This window comes from Arachis duranensis, chromosome 1 (genome assembly GCF_000817695.3).
Source record: "Arachis duranensis cultivar V14167 chromosome 1, aradu.V14167.gnm2.J7QH, whole genome shotgun sequence".
NCBI classification, from domain to species: domain Eukaryota; kingdom Viridiplantae; phylum Streptophyta; class Magnoliopsida; order Fabales; family Fabaceae; genus Arachis; species Arachis duranensis.
The window spans coordinates 21,185,993-21,199,256 of NC_029772.3; the positions used below are offsets into that span (position 1 = coordinate 21,185,993).

At 34.8% G+C, this 13,264-nt stretch overlaps 2 protein-coding genes across 2 annotated transcripts; both read left to right on the forward strand.

Annotated features, from left to right (window-relative positions):
- The first annotated feature begins 531 nt into the window (after window positions 1-531).
- LOC107482049 (thioredoxin-like protein AAED1, chloroplastic) lies at window positions 532-3,721 on the forward strand. The gene is made up of 7 exons (XM_016102432.3): window positions 532-959; window positions 1,836-1,882; window positions 1,967-2,081; window positions 2,817-2,861; window positions 2,952-3,011; window positions 3,248-3,349; window positions 3,445-3,721. Exons 1-7 carry the CDS (start codon window positions 669-671, stop codon window positions 3,562-3,564), a joined length of 780 nt encoding a protein of 259 aa, XP_015957918.1. The 5' UTR covers window positions 532-668; the 3' UTR covers window positions 3,565-3,721.
- A 6,573-nt stretch (window positions 3,722-10,294) lies between these two features.
- Window positions 10,295-10,987, forward strand: LOC107482393 (uncharacterized). The gene has a single exon (XM_016102856.1). It carries the CDS (start codon window positions 10,295-10,297, stop codon window positions 10,985-10,987), a length of 693 nt encoding a protein of 230 aa, XP_015958342.1.
- Window positions 10,988-13,264: the final 2,277 nt, after the last annotated feature.

Genomic DNA, 13,264 nt, shown 5'->3' on the forward strand with positions numbered 1-13,264 from the left:
CTAATTAAATGTAAAAGTATACACGTTAAATTGTTTTAAATTTTAGATAAGAAATGTTAAAATTAATTATTATAAAAAATTAGATTTTTCATATAAAAATAATAACTAAAAATCTTATTATTTAACTTTTTTATCTACAGATACATCGATCTTCTTAGCCAGAGACTTTTGTCAATCAACGACTTTTTTTTGTAAGAGTAGTTTGATTTTATAAATCTTTTCTATTAAAATAGACAGTAATTTTTTAAAATTTATATTCCCGTAATGTTATTACAGGTAAAAATACTAGTAGTTAATTATGTTTTGACATATCAGTATATTTTAAAAAAATAATAATTAAGAGATTAAAATAAAAGATGAATATTAATTTTGGAGATTAAATTAAATAAAAAACAAATTTAAAGACGCGAGTGCAATATCAAAAAACAATTTAAATATTAACTCGAGATTAATCACTATCAATTTTTAGCTATAATCCTTTATGATTATGAACCTCATTTTTATTACACTTGTTTTCTGATTTTATCATTTTACTGAGCTTGATCCGACTTATTTGGCTTCTCTCGCCACGGAAAATTTCCTGGCTCTGCCCCTTTGGACTCTGCACGCCCATTCACCCAACACCATTCACTCTCAAGTCTCAAAGGCCTACGCTTCATCTTCACTCGATGGCGTTATCGTTCCTTCCATCCACCCCAACCCTTCAATCTCTCAAACCATCTCTCCCCTCAATCTCACCCCCATCTTCTCACGCCCCTTCCCTTATGCTTCTTACTTCCTCCAAATTGACGGGCCCAAGCCCAACCGGCCCATTTGCCCTCACCAGAAGACACAACCTTTCTGCCAGAGCTTCCACCTCGCACTACACTCCCACCGTAGCCGAGGAACTCGCCGACGTAACCATTTTCACCGCCTCCGGCGACCCTGTTGCCTTCAAAGACCTTTGGGATCAAAACCAGGTAATGAAACCTTCTATCTTCTTTATACACTAGTAACTTAATTAGAGAAATTCTGTTATAACCATTATTAGTAATTACAAGTTTGTTAGTTAGTTATTTTACATTTTCAATTGCAAGATAGTAGAGACTAAAGTGTACCTATCGCAGTGTTTCTTGTTCTTGTACATGTTAATTGATTTTGTTGCCTGATAGAACATGAATTAACGAGAAAAATTAGCAAAGCCAATTATTATTAACCCAAGTTAATCCCATCTTTGGTTCAGAGAGAAATTGGAGATGCATCTTTTTGTAGCTAATGGTGTTTCTCGAGATTGAATTAGTATAATATTGCTTAACCCTTCTTAAAATAAATCATCATTTTTTTCCCTCTTACTAAACTAACTAACTATAAATCTTCTTAAAACTTCATCTAACTTTAATTTAGTCGTTGAAAGATTTTTAACATTAATTTAGTTCTTGAAAGAAATGCATGATATCTCTTTCTTATACCAGTTTAGTTCTACCAGAAACACAAATATGATATAATTTTGGTCCTTAAAAGAATAAATTAATAAGTTTATGGAAAATGAATGATTAAATACATATTAAATGCAACTTTTATGAACAAAATTACATCATGTATTTTTCCGGTCATAAACTTATTAATAATGTCAAAAATCTTACAATAGTTGAATTGATAGCATGTGTATCTTTCAAATTAAACTGCTGTAAAAAATCTCAGAGTGATCAATAGTTAATTTTGTTTTCTTTTCCCGGTTTGATAGCCTCTTTTAACTGACTGTTAGGCTAAAATGCAGCTCAGATTCTTTCTTCGGACAATATATATAATATCGGAAACAACCATGATTAATTGAATACTGGTATTGATTTTCACAGGGCATAGCTGTGGTGGCCCTATTGAGGCACTTTGGATGCCCTTGCTGGTAACTGATATTCTTTCGGTGACCATTGAAGAGTTTTTTGAAGAATAGTTCTTCTAATTATGCTTTGTTTGATCTTGTTCCAAGTTGGGAATTAGCTTCAGCCTTGAAAGAAGCCAAAGCTAGGTTTGATTCAGCTGGTGTTAAACTAATTGCAGTTGGAGTTGGTGGCCCCAGTAAAGCCCGCATGCTTGCTGAGCGAGTAATTTCTTTCTCTTGCTTTGTTTTTTCAATGTTTTTGTGGTAAAGTATATGCTTAGATATATAACTGAATATAACACGAGATAAGTCATTCACTTTTAGTAAAGATTCAATTTGGTTCTTGAAATTGTATATGTGTTTATCTTAGTCTCTGAAATTTCAAAAGTATCAATATAGTTTTGAAGGTACACTTTTTAGGTATTTTAGGGACAATAACATGTGGAATACAACTTCAGGGATAAAACGACCTACGAAATATAATTTTAGGACTAGAGTGATACTTCAAAAAATTTAAGGACTAAAATGAATCATGCTTACAATTTTTTAGGAACTAAATTGAACCATTACTCTTTTCTTTTTTGCTCTTTTTTGGTTATGTTGTGAGGGACAACCTTGAGGGTTTGATTATGTTGGTAAAAATAGATGGTAATTTTCATAAGGGTTTATAGATGGTAATTGTCACGCTTATCAAGCTTATTTTCAATTATTTGGTTAAATATTTTCGGATTCAAAACCTTAAAACAACCATTTCAATTGCAAATTTATAGGATAGCCATGTTAATTGGTTTTATCTTGATCAGGCCTAGGAGTAGCATTTGGATCTCAATACTCTAATATATCTGAATTTTGAAGGATTCCTGTTATTGTTCCATATCTGTTTTTCCATGCACATTTTTTGGCCTCTTGATGTCAAAACTGACATGTTCTGTTTGACTTGATATTTTTGTATGTTAAGTTACCATTTCCAGTGGATTGTCTCTATGCAGATCCTGACCGCAAGGTAACATATATCGGTAGACTGTGGTATATTCACCTACTAAATCTCATCTTCTATTACATATGTATGTTAATCAGTTCTTCTTTCTTTCAGGCATATAATGTTTTGGACCTATATTATGGTTTTGGTCGTACATTCTTTAACCCTGCCAGTGTAAGCTTAACCACTGACTTTTCTGTAGTCATATCCATGGTTTTAAATTGCGGTTCCATTCGTGGTTGTAGTTGCACTATGATGCCAAAAATTGACGAAACTTGCTTGTGAGCACCAAAACAGTAATATTGGGGCTGCATTGCAGTTGCGGACTGCAATTTGAAACCATGGTTATGAGTGAGATCGATTGCATGCTGTTTGTTATTATGTTTCAATGAAGAAATTGATATATACAGGCAAAGGTGTTATCAAAATCTAGATTTGATGCTTTGCGGAATGCTACAAAGAACTATACGATAGAAGCCACACCAGATGATAGAAGTGGTGTGTTGCAGCAGGTTTGATATATTTTTGTCTAGCAGCACAGGACTGAAACAAACTCAATAATCTTCACTGCATTATTTTCTAAACTCATCAATTTTCATTCTCTTAGGGAGGGATGTTTGTGTTCAAAGGGAAGGAGCTATTATATGCGAGAAAAGACGAAGGTACAGGCGATCATGCCCCCTTAGATGATATTTTTGAAGTATGTTGTTGCAATCCTATTGCCTAAAGCTGTAATATATATGAAATTCAAATCTATAAGTTGACTTAGGTTCAGATCAATCCTATAGATGACAACATACTTTGTACGCTATGAATATGATGTATTATAAGTCTGAATGTAGATAGATGTTGTTGTATATATTTATCATAAAACCTTGGGATTATAGATAGTATTTTATGCTCAGAAATTTAACTAGTCTAACTTAGTCGACCTATATTGTTACTTAAGTGTTGGGATGATCTAATTTGATCCAATTATTTTTTGGATTATGTCTGCTCGAATTTAAATTCTAAAAAACAGATTTTTTAGAAAAACAAAAATAAAAATAAAAACAAATAAAGAAAAGGGTCGAATTAAAAGTTGGCTCAATCATCTCCTCCACCACTAAAATTTGATTATAGCTATAATTACTATTTCAAGAGTAGCTTTATGATGTCGGGATTTCATTTTTGTCACTAATCTTGGCAAAGTTAATAATCCACTTTCGATAAAATAGTCAAAAGTTTACTTTGATTGGCGAAGCTAAATATATACTTCTTACTCTAAAAAAAATTTACATAAAATAAATACACAACTTATTCAAATATAACTCAATCAACTTAAGTTGATATCCAAAAGAAAATATATATACATATTTATACTAGTAGGACAAGAAAAAATCTTTATAACTTGGACGTGGAAATAACTCATAATACAATATAATAACATATGTTAAACTAGATTACTTTAGTAACAACACAAATATAAAAATATATTCTCCTACATTATTCTCCCTGAATTAAAAAGAGTTCCTACGTTATCCTTCCTAGGTTAAAAAAGACTCGATTTGTAGTAACAGAAGATTCAATCAGTGAGTGCATTTAATTTTGAAAGATGTGAAAATGCATTTGTTGAGTTTTTTCATTGGAATAATTTACATGCCATATTTCTTGAATATTATCTTCTGTAACCCCGTTAGTAGGGTTAATTATTAAACAATTCTATGCAAATTTTTTGTGCAAATAAAAAATGTTTCAACTGTGAGTTTGAAAGTTTAATTTTGAAGTCAAAAGATACAAAATATCCACTCTCTTCTCTTCTCTTCTAAGGGCATGCCATATTCTCCCAAACTAAGGAGTACCCAAAGTCAACTTGGTAATGGCAAAAAAGAGGATGCACATGAATTTCTAAGGTAAACCCTTTTGTAAGTGTAACCACATAATTTTTGTCCTATAGATCATTTTAGATTAAGGAATCTGGTATTATACTCAACATGCATGCCATTGACACAGTGCAATTTGTTTGTCTTATGAATGCTGGGTTGATGTATCTGGCTCATTAGAAGAGGACATTACTTTAATTGGTCTAACATTCGGAGATTACCTTAGATTAAAGGTAATTTATGTTTGTATATTGAAATTTACTAAACTATTATGTTTTTCCCACTTTCCTGTGTTATAATGCACCAATACAGTGTTATCATACTTTTGTAATAGATAAATTTCTGTCATTTTAAGATTCATTATTTTAAATAATGTAGAGAGTAAATATGCTCCTCATACTTTGCAGATAAAATACATGAAATGTGGAGGAAAATCTTAGCGTTAGGAAAGGATGATGTACCGTTGAGATAGAAGGGAACATATCAACCCTGCAGGAAGCTCATTTTGAGTTTATAGGTATAAACCCCGCTAAAATCGGTGAATAATTAGTCAATAATTTGAATTTTAATTAGGAAAGCTAAAAATGTAAAACTAAAATAAAAATAGGATAGAGCTCGTCGAAACGAGAATTTTGATATCAATTTCAAAATTTTGGCCCAAAATTTGACCGAAAGGGCCGAACCGGTTGAACCAGGATCCAAACCGGACCCAAACATTTAAACTAAACAGCAGCTCTTTCTTCCCCATTTGCATGCAACGATACAAACAGATTTGGAGAAGGGAGGAGAAGCTCTCAAACCCTCGCCATCTTTGATCCATCATATCTTCCTCGTTTGAGCTCCGATTGACGAGCCGTTCGCGGCCACGCGTTCGTCTTGGAGTCCTCTTCAATTCTATCCGAACAAAGTGGTAAGTTTTTCACCAATTCATTTCCAATTCTCTGTGCCCCTTTTCTACACAAAAATTGTTGAGGTTTTGAGTAATTTTGATAATTTTGGTGGTTTAGGTACAAACTAAAATTGGATAATAGTTGGGTTGCACTCCAATCATCAATGGGTATGGTAAGAACAATCTAAACCCTAGCCAATTTTTTATTTATTGATGAAAAATCTGAATTTGGATATATATGTGAATCAGAGGTGAATTGAGTTATATATATATATATATGTATGTATGTATGTATGTATGTATGTATGTATGTATTGGGTTTGAGTTGGGAGTACTTGGAGGCTTATTGGTGATCAATGCTTGTTTTGGGGCTGTTTTAATTAAGCTTGGAGGGGCTGTGATTTATATTGTGAGGCTGCCTTGGGTGAAACTAAGTGATCGGTCAAGGTATGGTTTAAGTTTCGCACGTTTAATATTTACGGTGTTGTGAAAACTAGGTTAGAGGAACGATAGAATAAGTTGAATTGTTTGTTGTATTTAATGATTAGCCTTGTAATGTTGTTGGAATAGATTTGTTGGTGGATATATATTGGAATTATGAGGTGTGGAAGTTATTAATGGTGGTATTGCATATGCTGTAACTAATTCTGTGATGATCGAAATTGCGTGAAACCAAGTCCTGGTTAAACCTCGGAATGTTTGGAACTGAACTGGAGAATTTGGGAGCTCTTCGTTAAATGTATGATTTATGGTGAATTTTCAAATTGTAGTCGTGGAATCTGATTTTTACTGCATAATTTTTAGAACAGCAGTAACTTATTGGCTCTGCTGCGAATGTTTCAAAATGAATTTTGAAATGAAACCAATTTTAAATAAATCTTTAGTCCTATTATTTTAATGTCGTACAATTTTAGAATGGTTGGACTTGTGGTTTTAAAAGTATGAATTTTTGAAATACGATGCGTTATACAATAAAAGCCAGATTTTGTTTTCTTAGATCAGCAATTTTGAGAGCTTATAACTTCTGATTATGAATGGATATTCAAGTGCAACCAATTGGAGGTGAAAATTAATTATTCTTAGCAGTTGTGATTTAAATTTCAGGGCAGTCCATGTTTTAATGAGTGAGTTATGGGACTTGAAAGAGGACATGTTCATTGGCTTTTAAAACAGAATTCTACAGAAAGTTACTCAACTTCCAAGTTACATAACTCCTTCATTAAAAATGGTTTTGACCTGAAATCAATTGGAAAATAAACCTGGATATGTTAAGTTGAATCATATTAATTTTTAAGGCTATTGGATTTAATTTGAATTTTATATGGAATTTTAGATATCATATGCTGTTGCTGTTTTCTGGTTTCTAAGCACTGCAGAGCAGTCAGTGTTTCTCCTCTGTTTCTAAGACTAGTTAAATAAAAAAATTGTGATTTTTGATTTGTTAGAAAGCTTATTCCGAGATGAACGTCTGGACATATAGTTTTCTCAATTCCGAGTTCATTTGTTATCTTAAAAATAGAAAAAAATAGAGTGTCGAGGATGTCTTAATGATAGTCATGGGTCCGAGAAGTCAAAGATTAATCTTCGTTTTATGTGATTGATTTAATGTTAGAGTTGGGTTCATTTTAAGATTATTCGATATTAAAAAGGTTGAGAAGAGTTTGATAAATAGTTTGGTCAGGACCCGGAAAGGATAAACGTGATGTATTATAAGGGAATGATGATGAAAAATGTGAAAGGGAAGTTGTTAATAAAAGGAGTTGACATGCCATGGCTTAATGAATGATTAAATAATGATTATGACTATGAAATGGCTTATGAATGATGATATCTGAGATACGAGTTTTTCTGGGTAAAAACCGTAGCTTGCCACCACGTGTTCTAAGTTGAATCTCGATACTATGTTGACCCTACGTCGTAAGGGTGATCAGGCACGTATAAATTCCCAAGTATGGATAGCCCCATTGAGTGATTTATATGATGATTGAATGTGAAATCTATGCATGGACTCTTGGAGATGTGCGATAGGGAACAATCTACGGTTTTCAGACTTGTTGGGTTGGCTGGATAACTGACAGATGGGCCCCATCAGCCATAGGACAGGTATGCATCATATGCATTTGTTTGTTTTGATTGCACTGCATTTCCTGGGTTTGCCTAAATGATTTATATCACCTGCTACCTATTATACTTGCTATTTGTACTATCTGCTCATTACTTGTGCGTGAACTTGTTTGGTTGCTTGTTTCTATTGCATTGTGGATGATAGAGGGATGAAGGAAAAGGAGAAATGGTTTGGTATTAGATTAGGATTGAAATTGAGTAAGTTTGGTAGATTTAGAATACCTACCCCTTGATAAACCCCGTTTTGACGGTTTATCTTGTATTGATTTTAAGAGATTTTATCACCTTTTACCCACATTTATCCATTGAATTAGCATAGTTTTGTGATTGTCTCCTTCTTTGTGCTTAGATGTGAAAACATGCTTTTTAGGACTTAAAAATAGCTAAATCTAATTCTCCTTGATTCCATTAGATGCCTTGATATGTTTGTTAGTGATTTCAGATTAAAAAGGCTAGGAATGGATCAAAGGAGTGAAGAGGGAAAGCATGCAAAGTGGAGAAATCATGAAAAGTCACAGAAGTTGAACTCGCCCATGGCCGCGCGCGCGCACCTGGCGCTTGCGCGCACCTTGCGAATCACCCCATGGACGCGTACGCGTGCTGTGCGCGTACGCGTCGGTTCAAGGGTTGTGGGGCCCAATCTCAACCAACTTTGGCGCCAAAGATGCTATTTAAAGCCAAGGATTGAAGAGCAAAGGGACATTAGTTCATTCACACTCATTAGGATTAGTTTAGAAGTAGTTTCTAGAGAGAGAAGCTCTCACTTTTCTCTAGGATTAGGATTATGATTAGGTTTAGTTCTTATATCTAGATTTTAATACATCTTCTTCTAGTTCTATCTTCTCAATTCTTTGTTGCTACATTCATCTTCTTCTATTCTTTTGTTGTAATTTTCTTTATGTTGTTCTTGTGTTTTGTTGTAGATCTACTTTTGTTTCTTCTACTCTCTTTCAATTCAATCAAGGTAATTCATAATAAATGTGTTCAATTCAATTCAAGGTAATTCATAATAATTGTGTTTCTTTTGATTGTTGTTGTTAATTCCTTTCAATAATTGTTGTTAGATTTCATTCTTGTTGTCAATTTACTATGCTTTTCTTTTGTGCCTTCCAAGTGTTTGAGAAAATGCTTGGTTGGATTCTAGAGTAGAGTTTTATGTTCTTGGCTTGGAAAGGTAACTTAGGACCTCTTGAGTTACTAATGTCCAAGTGATTGATGATTGGGAGCCATTGACTCTAGTTCTCACTAATTGAATTAGTGGAGAGTTAGGACTTATGGACTAGGATTGATATAGCTCATTTGACTTTCCTTTACTACTAGTTAGAGGATGATTTAATGAGATTAATCCTTGCCAATTCTGATATTGTGGTTAGTGATTAGGATAGAGATCCTTGACCACCAACCCTTGCCAAGACCTTTTTAGGCCTTAGTTTACTTTCTTGCCATTTATCTTTCATGCTTCTTATCAAAACCCCAAAATAACTCACAACCAATAACAAGACACTTTATTGTAATTCCTAGGGAGGACGACCCGAGGTTTGAATACTTCGGTTATTAATTTTAGGGGTTTGTTACTTGTGACAAACAATCTTTTGTATGAAAGGATTATTGATTGGTTTAGAAACTATACTTGCAATGAGAATTCATTTGTGAAATTCTATACCATCAAAAATCCAATCATCACCCCTGTTATAGCTTCTATTTAGTAATTAAGTTGGACAATTGTATAATGGAGTTCTAGGATTGCCTATGGCATTCTCAGGACCTTATTTATTATGCGCGTGGCACTTTTACCATGCTGAGAACCTCCGATTCTCATTCCATATTGTATTATTGTTTTTTAGATGCAGGTCGAGAGGCTCCTCGCTAGGCGTCTGGATCCTAGAAAGCAAAGTAGTCCTTGGGTGTATTTTGGTTTTCTATTTGTATATATGTATTTAGCTTACTCTCCAAGTAACTTATGTATGCTGCTCCTCTTAGAGGTTACTGTTTCCTTGGCTTTCCTTTACTCTTTTGTTTGCTTTAATCATGTTCCTATTAGGTTTCTTAGCACGCAAGTAATCCTTTCCTGAGCGTTGCGCTTTTTATTTTGCGATTTTGTTTTACTTGTTTTTCAAGGCTCCTAATTAAGTATCCTTTTCTCTATTATTATATATATATATTACTATTTTTAGAGGTCGTAATACCTTACTATCTCAGTCTTATGACTTAAGCATAAGATTAGGTATGGTAGGGTGTTACATTATGGAATCAGAGCAGTTCGTTCCTATAGAGCCTGAGGACGGACTGAATATGCTGCTGTGCATTCCCTGTGTATATGTCTATGTGCTATTAGGATATCTAACTAATATGTGTAGCATACATGTTCGTGAGCATGCGTTTGGGACTTTTAAGAACTAAACTTGAGATATTGAGAGTGATCACCTTAATATCAATTGTTTGGTGTGAACGGGGACCAAAAGTCGACTCGCGGATCCGAGCGAGGTAACTGGAAGGAAAATCCAAGGACCGAACCAATGTGAGGACCCCGAGATGGAAGCTCGGGTGCTAGTACGAGCAACATAGGTCAATACTATAGGTCCATGACCCTTATTGATTTCCTCAAGAGTGGTCCACCCCGGTTTAACAAAAATGCCAATGTGTTAGAGACTGATCGGTGGTTTCGAGATGTGGAGAGATTTTTATACACTCAACACATACCGGAAGTACAGTCGGTGGAAATAGTGACTTACATGTTGGAGGGAGATGCTCAGGAATGGTGGCAGGAGTTATATCACACCTTGCAGATGGAGTTAACAGATATCCCTTGGAGTAGATTCAAGACGGAATTTTACAAAAAATATTTCTTACATGCAATTCGCATTGCAAAAGAATTGGAGTTAATGCAACTGAAGCAAGAAAATATGTTTGTTGCTGACTATACCCGTGAATTTGACAACTTGTGTCATCTCTCAAGAGTTTGTCAAGAAAATCCAGCTGACTGTGAGGTGTGGAAGTGTGTTCAGTATGAGAAAGGGCTTAGAAGAGACATCTTCAACTGTGTGAGTCCACAAAGGTTAACGAATTTCCCTGAATTGGTTATGAAAAGTCAATTCGCAAAATGTTACTCTATGAAGTCAACAATGTTACAGGAAGGCTATGGAGAGACTACTCCAGATGAGCCACATAGAGCCAAACTAGGTGTATGTTACAAGTGCGGGAAGTCGGGGCATATAGCTCGAGACTGTCCACACAAGAAACACCGAGATGCAGTCGAATCTGATCTTCAGACCTGAGGTAACTATAAGCTAGCAGTTGAGTTTTTAACTACCTTGCATATCATTAATATATGTATGATCCATTTGTGAAGCTGATAAACCACTATTTTATGGTTTATCTTGTGCTTAATTGAGTGGATTTTATCAACTCTTTACCTACTTATTCATATGATTTGCATGTTTTATATTTTCCTTCATGATTCTGTGCTATGATTGAAAACATGCTTCTTTGGCTTTTATTTCCTTTTATTTAATCCTCTCTTATTACCATTAGATGCCTTGATATGTGTGTTAAGTGATTTCATGAATTACAGGACAGGAATGGCTTAGAGGATGGAAATGAAGCATGCAAAAGTGGAAGGAATATAAGAAGTTGAAGGAACTGAAAAGCTGTCAGCCTGACCCTCTGATGAGCGGATAATTTATACGCTTTTTGGCACTGTTTTTAGTATGTTTTTAGTATATTTTAGTTAGTTTTTTATTATATTTTTATTAGTTTTTATTTAAAATTCACTTTTCTGGACTTTACTATGAGTTTGTGTGTTTTTCTGTGATTTCAGATATTTTCTGGTTGAAATTGAGGGACTTGAGCAAAAATCTGATTCAGAGGCTGAAAAAGGACTGCAGATGCTGTTGGATTCTGACCTCTCTTCACTCGAAGTAGATTTTCCGGAGCTACAGAAGCCCAATTGGTGCGATCTTAATTGCGTTGGAAAGTAGACATCCTGCGCTTTCCATCAATATATAATAGTCCATACTTTGCCCAAGAATTGATGGCCCAAACTGGCGTTGCAAATCAGCTTCAGAATTCCCGGCGTTTAACGCCAGAACTGGCACAAAAATTGGAGTTAAACGCCCAAACTGGCACAAAAGCTGGCGTTTAACTCCAGAAAAAGTCTCTACACATGAAAGCTTCAATGCTCAGCTCAAGCACACACCAAGTGCACCCCGGAAGTGGATTTTTATGTCATTTACTCATTTCTGTATATCCTAGGTTACTAGTTCACTATAAACAGGATCTTTTGACATTGTATCTTTACCTCATGACACTTTACACGTTTCATACTGTACCTTCTACGGCATGAGTCTCTAAACCCCATGGTTGGGGGAGAGGAGCTCTGCTGTGTCTTGATGGATTAATGCAATTACTACTGTTTTTCATTCAATCACGCTTGCTTCCATTCTAAGATATCACTTGTTCCTCAACTTGATGAATGTGATGATCTGTGACACTCATCATCATTCTCACCTATGAACGTGTGCCTGACAACCACCTCTGTTCTACCTTAGACTGAGTGGATATCTCTTAGATTCCTTAATCAGAATCTTCGTGGTATAAGCTAGAATTGATGGCAGCATTCAAGAGAATCTGGAAGGTCTAAACCTTGTCTGTGGTATTCTGAGTAGGATTTGAGGATTGAATGACTGTAACGAGCTTCAAACTCCTGAGGGCTAGGCGTTAGTGACAGACGCAAAAGAATCACTGGATTCTATTTCAACCTGATTGAGAACCGACAGATGATTAGTCGTGCTGTGACAGAGCGCGTTGAACATTTTCACTGAGAGGATGGGAGGTAGCCATTGACAATGGTGAAACCCTAATACAGCTTGCCATGGAAGGAGTCTTGCGTGCATGAAGAAGAAGACAGTAGGAAAGCAGAGATTCAGAAGATAGAGCATCTCCAAAACCTCAACCTGTTCTCCATTACTGCAAAACAAGTATTTATTTCATGTTCTTTTACTTTTTACAATTAACCCTGAGAATTATTGATATCATGACTAAGAGTTACAAGATAACCATAGCTTGCTTCAAGCCGACAATCTCCGTGGGATCGACCCTTACTCACGTAAGGTATTACTTGGACGACCCAGTGCACTTGCTGGTTAGTTTTGCGGAATTGCAAAAGTGTGATTGCGATTTCGTGCACCAAGTTTTTGGCGCCGTTGCCGGGGATTGTTCGAGTTTGGACAACTGACGGTTTATCTTGTTGCTTAGATTAGGAGTATTTTATTTTGTTGGATTAGAGTCTTTTATTTGAGTCTAATTTCATATTTTAAGTTTGGTGTCAATTGCATGCTTTTACTTTCTCTTAATTTTTCGAATTTGCATAGTCTTAGTTGTTTCTTTACCTTTAAAAAAATTCTAAGTTTGGTGTCTTCTTTGTGTTTTCCTTTAAAATTTTTGAAAATTTGTGTTTGATTTTCTAAAAATTTTAAGTTTGGTGTCATTTTGTTGTTTTTCTCTTTCCTCACTTCAAAAAAATCAAATCTCTTTCAAAATCATATCTTTTTTTT

What these genes read in the sequence shown, in the direction of transcription:
- LOC107482049 (XM_016102432.3), top strand. Translation starts at nt 669, where the DNA reads ATGGCGTTATCGTTCCTTCCATCCACCCCAACCCTTCAATCTCTCAAA. An exon ending in CCCGCATGCTTGCTGAGCGA is followed by an intron (nt 2,082 to 2,816) that starts GTAATTTCTTTC and finishes TTGTATGTTAAG; the next exon opens with TTACCATTTCCAGTGGATTG. An exon ending in ATGCAGATCCTGACCGCAAG is followed by an intron (nt 2,862 to 2,951) that starts GTAACATATATC and finishes TCTTTCTTTCAG; the next exon opens with GCATATAATGTTTTGGACCT.
- LOC107482393 (XM_016102856.1), top strand. Translation starts at nt 10,295, where the DNA reads ATGACCCTTATTGATTTCCTCAAGAGTGGTCCACCCCGGTTTAACAAA.